Here is a 9046-nt window from a genome sequence, read left to right on the forward strand (position 1 = left end):
GTCGCGTGGTTCAAGCACTTGTGACACAGGTGTCTGAGCTAACCCAACAGTTACAACATCTACAAACTCGCACTGCGCCGCCCACACCGCCCGTTCAGCCCCTCCCGGCTGTGCAAGAGAACCAGCCTGAGCCTTGCCTGCCCGCACCTGAGGGTTATTCAGGTGAGCCTGAGTACTGTAGAGCTTTTCTCACAAGATGTTCCATGCACTTCGTATTACAGCTACGGACTTTTAACTCTACTATCGGAAAAGGTGGGTCTCTGGGGAGCGGCGGTGTGGGAGAATCAATAAAACTGTTGCGCCTCATTCCAGAAACTCTCCACGGAGATGAGAAGAGTGTTCGATCGAGCAGGTAAGGAGGCAGCCAGAGTACTCGCAGATCTAGGCCAAGGTGATGGCTCGGTGTCAAATTACTCGATCCAGTTCCATACCCTTGCCGCAGAGTGCCATTGGAATGAGGAGGTGCAGTGGGGCATGTTCCTGCATGGGATGGTTGACTGTGTTCAGAAGGAGATTTATATCTAGGACCTTTCCACATCCCTTAATTAACTGGTGGAGCTTGTGCTGAGGGTCGATGGCTGTGTAAGTCATGGGACTAATCGGCGCGTTCGAATCGACCTCAATATTACTCCGAGGACCCACGAACCAATGATGGGAACGCTGTCTGAGCCCATGCAGGTGAGGAGAGCTCAGTTTTCCCGGGAGGAGAGGGAAAGGCAGAAGTCCCAAGGACTCTGCCTTTACTGTAGAAAGGCTGGTCACTTTATATATTCCTGCCCGGTAAAAGAACAAGACCGGTAATAAGTATGAGGCTACTATCGGGTGGGATCTCTGCCAAGAAGACCTCATCACCATCATCGTCCCTCCTCCCGGTAAGACTGAGATGGGCAACCTCCATGCACAGCACTCAAGCACTACTGGATTCGGAAGCAGAGGGTAATTTTATGAACAGTCTCGCACTCAAACTTCAGATTCCCATAACTTTTCTCACGCACACAATATCTGTCAATGCACTCAACAGACAAGAACTTCCCAGGATTTCTCATTCCACTGAACCCATCACTCTTATCACGTCAGGCACTCACTCTGAGAATTCATCTTTCCTCCTCATGGACTCACATTTAGCACCGCTGGTTTTGGGGCATCCTTGGCTTACCCAGCACAACCCCTGAATCGACTGTCACAATAATTCCATTTCCGCCTGGAGTAACCACTGCTATGAGTCATGTTTGATGTCTGCCTGTTCGTCTGTGTCTGGTTCTATGTTTCAGAAAGAGGCAGCAAATTTTTTGAACTTATGTGCCTGCTGAGTACCTTGACCTGAAGGAAGTGTTCAGTAAGTCTTTTGCTGCTTCTCTTCCTCCGCATCATCCCTATGACTGTGCTATAGATTTATTGTCAGGTAAGTTTCTGTCTAAGGGCAAACTTTACTTTCTTTCTGTTCCTGAGAGGCCATGGATACATATATTTCTGATTCTCTAGAATCTGAGTTTATTCAGATTCTAGAGATAATCTCTACATTATCTCTTCTCCTGCGCAAACACACAAACACAGAAACAAACTCTGGCTCTGGAACAGGCACTGGCTCTGGAACAGACAATTGGCTCTGCCTCCAGCTCTGGAATAGGCACTGGCTCTTTCTCCGGGTCTAGAACGGGCACTGGCTCTGCCTCCGGCTCTGGAACAGGCACTGGGCACTGGCTTTGCCTCCAGCTCTGGAACGGGCACTGGGCACTTTTTCTGCCTACGGCTCTGGAATGGGCACTGGCTCTGCCTCCGACTCTGGAACAGGCACTGGATCCGGCTTTGGAACAGCAGGCACTGGCTCCGGCTCTGGAAAAGCAGGCACAAGCACCGGCTCAGGAACAACTGACACTGGCTCAGGAACAGCCACTAGAACAGTATTGGTCACAAAGACAGACACAAACACAGGAACAAACACTGGTTCTGGCGCTGGAACAGGCACTGGCTCTGGCTCCATCTCTGGAACAGACATTGGATGGTGCTTCCGTCTCTGGAACAGACACTGGCTCTGCTTCCGGCTCTGAAACAGCAGACACTGGCTCCGGTTCTGGAATAGCAGACACAGGCATGTCCAGGATCCGAGCCAGACGCTCCAGACAGTCCAGCATTGCCTTGGTGGCCACATGAATGGGTATCTATTGAGCTGTCTCAGACTGGGCAGACAGGATGTTAACAGTCTCTGGCTGGGTAGACGTGACGTGACCATTCTCTAACTGGGCACACAGAAGGTTAACAGTCTCTGACTGGGCAGACGGAACGTGAACAGTCTCTGACTGGGCAGAAGGGACGTGAACAGTCTCTGACTGGACAGATGGGACGTGAACAGTCTCTGACTGGACAGACGTGACGTGAACAGTCTCTGACTGGGCAGACGGGCTGTGTCTCCTCCTTCTTCTCCAGACCACCGGAACAGGGACCACCGGAACAGGAACCACCGGAACTGGGATCATCTCCCGACTACCTCCTCCACTGTGACCTCCACGGGTCCTGCAAAACTTGACCAACCGGGTCCCCTTAAAAAACTCCCTTCTCTCCCGCTCGGTGGCTGGGGAAGAGATACATAAAAAAAAACATACTGCTGGATTGTTTGTGATGGATTCCTTCTCTCACGTAAACCACACGGGAATCAGAGAATCCAATATGCAGTAGTTTATTATAGGGTAATCCAAACTTGTCGTCAACCTGCAGGGGTCAAATCCAAATAAAAGCTGTCAAAACAAGAAACAAAACAGAAAGTTAGAACAATAACAGACCTGAAGTGGTGTGACACAAATAAGGAATCTGTAACAAAACAAACAGACAGGGTATTTATACACAATCTCTAACAAGGTGATGGGAAACAGCTGAGTGCAATGAACTGATAAGTGACAGACAGAATGCTGGGAAATGAAGTTAAATTTGAAAGACACCGTGAAAACGAGTACCTCTAGACAAACAAGGGAACCACAACCAGACACTGTGACACACGTTAAATAATACTTATCCTTTGCCGTTGGTGTCTTCAGCTTTCGAGAGATTGCAGAGAGGATTCATTTTCACAAAATTGGACTTACATAATGTTTATCATTTGGTTTATATCAGGAAGGTTACCAGTGGTTTTCCAGGCACTCGTCAATTACGTAAAATTAAAGAGTCTTGGTTGATCAGTTCATATATGTTTACCTGGATAACATATTGATTTTTTTTCCTTTGTCTCTCCAGGAACACGTTCAACACATCAGACGATTGCTTTAGAGATTGTTAGAGAATGGGCATTTTGTCAAGGCGGAGAAATGCGTTTTTCATGCACAGACTGTGTGATAAGGTAAGAATGCTGTCTGTTGACTAGGGCTTTACGTCAATAAGCGGACAAATTAACACAAAGAGACAACTTAACTTGTATAGGTAGTTTATTTAAGTTTAAACGTTTTTGATCACGTAATACCTACACAAAAACAATTAAATCAACTAATGGCCAATACCGCAGACCTCACTCTCGCTCACTCGCACTCGCAGGTACTCTTTCTCTCTCTCACCTTACCCTCACGCTCTGTGCATAACGGTTAAATGAACAACAACAATAAACGAATGTAGAGAGCTGATCAAGAGTTTTGTGCAAGCAATTAAAGATCCCGACGCTTGTCCCAAATATTGCAGGCTTCATTTAGTGATTAAAACAAATATTAACATTAATTGAAGTATATAAAACCGACATTGAACGATCCGAGCAAGCCATGCTGTGGTAAACATGGAACTTTTCATTGACATGAAATGGTAAATAATCAAACCAGTGAAAGCCTGCAGTGTATGAAACTGCTGTATCTAACCTACCTTTTTCATGCAATATCTATTTAGTCCGTACAATAAGCCTACACTTTAGTAATGTTCTCTCAGGCAGCGTGCCCACTAACAGCAGACAGCCATGCCTCTGCTGCCACTGGCGTGCTTTTCCACATCATTTTCACCTTCGAAATCCAGATTTTTAAAACTATCCGAATATATATTTGAAATTAGAATATTCGTTGACAGCCCTACTGTAGACAGCAGCTTCTAAAGTTGAAGTCATTTGTTATGAAATGCACTGTCAAGCTTAAATAAAGCTCCATGGTTTGGCCTGACCGAAGGTCTGCTGTTGCCGCGAGGTTCTACATATTTTGCACTGTCATTCGACACTGGGTGTATAGACCTGGCAGTGCAACGGATGAAAATCAGTTGCCAGAGGGCAAAGGGTATCGCTTGTCTTAAGTCTTTATCATTGCCTTAAATCCCTTGTTTTTAACAGTGATTGGAGCCATGTCTTTAGCTAAATCAGGGGTTTTCAAATTGGGTGTGTCACGGCCGGCTCGCAAGCCGTGGCAACGAAGGAGACAACACGTTGGATACTTGCTCAAAAGAATAACATTTATTAAAGTAAGAATAATTAAATAAAACAAGGACAAAACGGAAAACAACAATAAAGACTTCAAAACGCAAATGGCATGAGGATGGAAGAGCACGCGCCGTCACAGCTGAAAGGAACTGCTTTTAACTGCCGGCATCAGCTCCAACACAGGTGCAACTCCTCAGTCAATGACGTCACTCACTCCAATTCCCTCCTGTAAACCAAACAGAAAGAACACACACAACACCCAAATATAACCCATACTGGGTTCATAACACCCTCCCCCTTAGAAAAGGGTTTACCTTTAAAAAACCCAACCTAAACCCTTCACCCGATAATCCGCACATTACTGTATAACACCAACTTCATCTTACCCCCAATTGTCCAGCAAATTTATCATGGGAACTCTCCAACACCAATGATCGATATTTCTCTGGAACTACCACCTGCAAGATAGGATCGCCAGCAAAGTCACTTCCATGAGGAATCCACTTCCTCACCAACATTCCATCCTGCAAAAAATAACCTTGAGCAACATGCCTAATTTCATCAGGAGACATCAAACTCTCAAACAATGTATGGAGAGAAGGATCAAGTTTCTGCTCCTGTATCAAATCAGAAGAGGAAACAGAGAAATCATCAGGCAAGGAAAATGCTGGTCCATCCAAAAAATCAGATGTTAAACTTGGCTGTGCAGAGGTCATGGATCGAGTTACAGCACAAGCAGTAAATACCTGTGGAAAACTCTTGTTGCTCTCATCAGGACCTGGGAGAGGAAAAGATGAAACCACAGGAGGTGAAAAGGTAACAGGCCAAACCCTCCCCCCTGCCAAATTATTTCCCAGGATGATATCCACCCCCTCCACTGGTAACGATGGACGCACTCCAACCACCACTTCTCCATTCACAAGTTCAGATGACAACCTAATTTTATGTAATGGGACAGATAGGATATTTAACCCAATTCCTCTAATAAGGACACTAGTCTCGGTATCACTCACAGAGGAAAATGGCAGCACATCCTGCAAAATAAAAGACTCTGATGCTCCCGTGTCCCTCAGTATCGTTACTGGAACATTTGTCTCTTTGCCAACCAGCGACACGTGCCCATAAGAAATAAAAGGTGCATAATCTCCATCCTTTAACTGGTTAACCGCTCTAGGAGATCCTTCAGAAGACAGGCTGACAGAATTCAACAATGGTGCCACAAAGCCTGCTGGTTTAACACAAAGACCCTTTCCTCCTTTACTCTTACTTTTAAGCACAGGGCACTCATTTTTCCAATGGCCTTTACCACGACAGTAATTACAGATCAGAGATGAATCCCTGGGCATATGATCTAATCTATCTTCAAAAGTATCATCTCTTTTCCGAACCTCAAAACTACTCTTGTGCGTTAAAATATAATCATCAGCCAACTCAGCAGCTTTAGCAGTTGTTTCAGCTTTCTGCTCATTTATGTATGTTGCTATACGAGCAGGTACAGAGTTCTTAAACTGTTCAAGCACAATTAAGTTAGACAACTCTTCAAACGTGGTTACCTCAGATGCCATACACCATCGATTAAATGCAGTAGTGAGCTCTCTAGCAAACACCACATGAGCCTCCTTTTCACCCTTACACAACGTTCTAAATTTTTGTCGATAAGCTTCTGGTACCAACTCATAAGCTTTTAAAACCGCCGCTTTAACGATATCGTAATCGCTGCAGTCCGAGAGTGACAGGGCAGAAAAAACTTCTTGAGCCCTGCCTGTAAGTACACATTGTAAAAGCATGGTACGTTCCTCACTGGGCCAACCTTTTGCCTCTGCTATTCGCTCAAACAATATAAAAAAAATATCTGGGTCTCGCTCGTTAAACTTCGGCATCAACCTTAAATTTCCAGCAGTATCAAACACTTGAGCACCCTGCAAATCATCAGTTGAACTATTTAGTCCACTTTGCCTCATCATTCCCAAGCGACCTCTCTGCAGCTCAACATTAGTCTGTTCATTTGCAGTCTGCTTCGCATTTCCTTCACCCGACGAATCCGACCTCCCAAACAATAGCGTTCAAACAAACATTCTTCCAATTTTACATTCAGTTAATGAACGTGTCAAGTTCATTACAAAATAACCGAACGCAACCAAAACGCTTTCAAATCAGGTCGACAAATAACAGGAATTTTAAAAAATCTAACAAACGAGCGGACGAGCCCCCACTTGTCACGGCCGGCTCGCAAGCCGTGGCAACGAAGGAGACAACACGTTGGATACTTGCTCAAAAGAATAACATTTATTAAAGTAAGAATAATTAAATAAAACAAGGACAAAACGGAAAACAACAATAAAGACTTCAAAACGCAAATGGCATGAGGATGGAAGAGCACGCGCCGTCACAGCTGAAAGGAACTGCTTTTAACTGCCGGCATCAGCTCCAACACAGGTGCAACTCCTCAGTCAATGACGTCACTCACTCCAATTCCCTCCTGTAAACCAAACAGAAAGAACACACACAACACCCAAATATAACCCATACTGGGTTCATAACAGGTGAATGTGAGCCTCCCCTTACAGTAGGTAAGGACATCCGATTCCAACCCATAATAAATGTCATATTTACCTGTACCTTTCCTTTCTAACAGGTATGAAATGTACAGAGATTGAACATGGTTATAAAACAAACCGCACTGCATAAATTATTAAAGGTGGGGGGGTGGGGGGGGGGGTGGAATAGATTATTCGACTAAATGAAAAGAAAAATAAACACAAATGTCAAAAATCGATTTTCATAAAAAAGGAATATTTTTTTTTAGGTATATATTTATAATAACATAATATTGATGGAATGCAAAAGATGGAACTCTGAAGCGCAGAAACTCTGAACTCTGTGGCGTGCACAACAGAGACACGATGGCTGAGCACCTAATCCAAACACCCTCCTTGTTAAAAGCTGCCGTGTGGTGGTCAAGTTGAAGGGGAAAGGAGCTGGACAAGAGCCACACTAGTTGTAAGCTTTGTAGAATAAAACTAATAATTATAATTATATTGTAAAATCAAATATTTCGGAAACACGACAAATATGAGAGGCCATTTGACACGTTTCCCGTCAGAGGAGGAAAAACACTCAGCCGTAACTTACCGATCGTTGTTATAGTATTAATTTACTACAAGTATGCTCCTAGTTCCTTCACACATTTATTTTTCTGTAGGTTCTTTGCAATGTTAATAAAATATATTGTACACTAGCATCGAATTGCAGCCCTCTGAATTGTAATCAAATGAAATCGTGAGGTGCCTTGAGATTCCCACCCCTATAAATTATAAATTAAATATAGATTAATCGTTATTAAAGAGCGCCTATCATAGCATTTGAAATGTTCCTATTTTTGTTTTAGGAGTTCCCAAAAACAGTTTAACGTGCATGCAAGGATACAAAACACTTTATTTGTCCTATAATATGCATTTATTTTTAACTGATTTGCTCAACGACTCCCAAATGATTCGTTCGACGATTCATTTTCCAAAACACCTCCTTTGAGTAACGCGAATCTGCGGCGATTGGTCAAATGACCCAGTCAGTTGTTATTGGTAAACCCGTAGGCAGAGATTGTCGTCAACGGAACGCCCATAACCAGGATTATAGCTTGTCAAGTGTTGAAAATTGTATATAGTGTTTGAACAAACATGTCAGAAAAAATGCACTTTCCACACGGTCCCTTACTCGCATCTCCGTCAAGAGCAAGCTTTCCCGGCGAAACTCACATTGCTTATTATATAGAGCGAAGTCATATTTGGCTAAGTCGTTTAGGAGGTAATTGCCATTTTTCAGTGAATGTCTGGTGAATATAAAAAACAAAACGAACTTTACCCCACTTAGAAGCTGCGCGGAGATTACACAACACACACAACACAATATAACTATATGGGCTATATGCACGCATAAGTTCCGCATTTGACGTAAGGATGCTCGTCCATTTCCGGTTGTGTAGATTAAAGCGGAGGAAAACCGGAGAAAACGGGATTATGGCAGAGTCTTCAATATTTACTGTCCTCCCGTCTTTGAAACGAAACGTACATACGTTTAGATGTAATTTTATATATAGTTATGTTTATTTAATATAATTTTAAAAAGAAGCATAAACACAACGAGGGGTGTCTGTTTTATCTGTTTTTGTGACTAACGTTTCATTAGTATAACCATGACCATAACCATAAAATTCAATATAAATTCTCGGTATTGCATTGGACTCTACGATCGGCGGAAGTTATCGGGCATCCTTAATCCTTCACCGGAAATAACGCCGTGCATAGAGCCCATTGTGCATGCTACAGAAAACATAACAGCAAACATTATTAATATTACTTACAGATTGTGATTCGGAGGATGATGAACCTGATCCATATACACTGGATACCGAGCCCTCCATCAGGGACAATCAGCTTGCGAATTTACATTTGAATTCATTTAGGTTTTTGAATTTTGAATGATTCGTCATTAAAATGATGAGAACACAAGGTTCGAGCTATACTGTTGCGAATATGAATGCTGACCACTGATTCTTCACATGCTCGTCCCTCGACAATGGAAACAAGTGGCTGAACTGTCTTTGCAATGTAGAACACAGCGTCTTCCCGACATGATGCGATTCAGCTGAAGTATTTGAATGTGTTCTTGACGTCA

At 43.4% G+C, this 9046-nt stretch overlaps 1 protein-coding gene across 1 annotated transcript; it reads right to left on the reverse strand.

Annotated features, from left to right (window-relative positions):
* Window positions 1–405: 405 nt before the first annotated feature.
* On the reverse strand, window positions 406–6370 carry LOC148998429 (uncharacterized). Its single transcript, XM_089131784.1, has 6 exons — window positions 5119–6370; window positions 4759–4989; window positions 2635–2706; window positions 1995–2135; window positions 1632–1893; window positions 406–773 (listed from the first exon to the last, which is right to left on the reverse strand). Exons 1-6 carry the CDS (start codon window positions 6334–6336, stop codon window positions 406–408), a joined length of 2292 nt encoding a protein of 763 aa, XP_088987910.1. The 5' UTR covers window positions 6337–6370.
* Window positions 6371–9046: the final 2676 nt, after the last annotated feature.

The sequence above is a fragment of the Pimephales promelas genome, chromosome 1 (genome assembly GCF_988280905.1).
Source record: "Pimephales promelas chromosome 1, fPimPro1.hap1.1, whole genome shotgun sequence".
NCBI classification, from domain to species: Eukaryota; Metazoa; Chordata; class Actinopteri; order Cypriniformes; family Leuciscidae; genus Pimephales; species Pimephales promelas.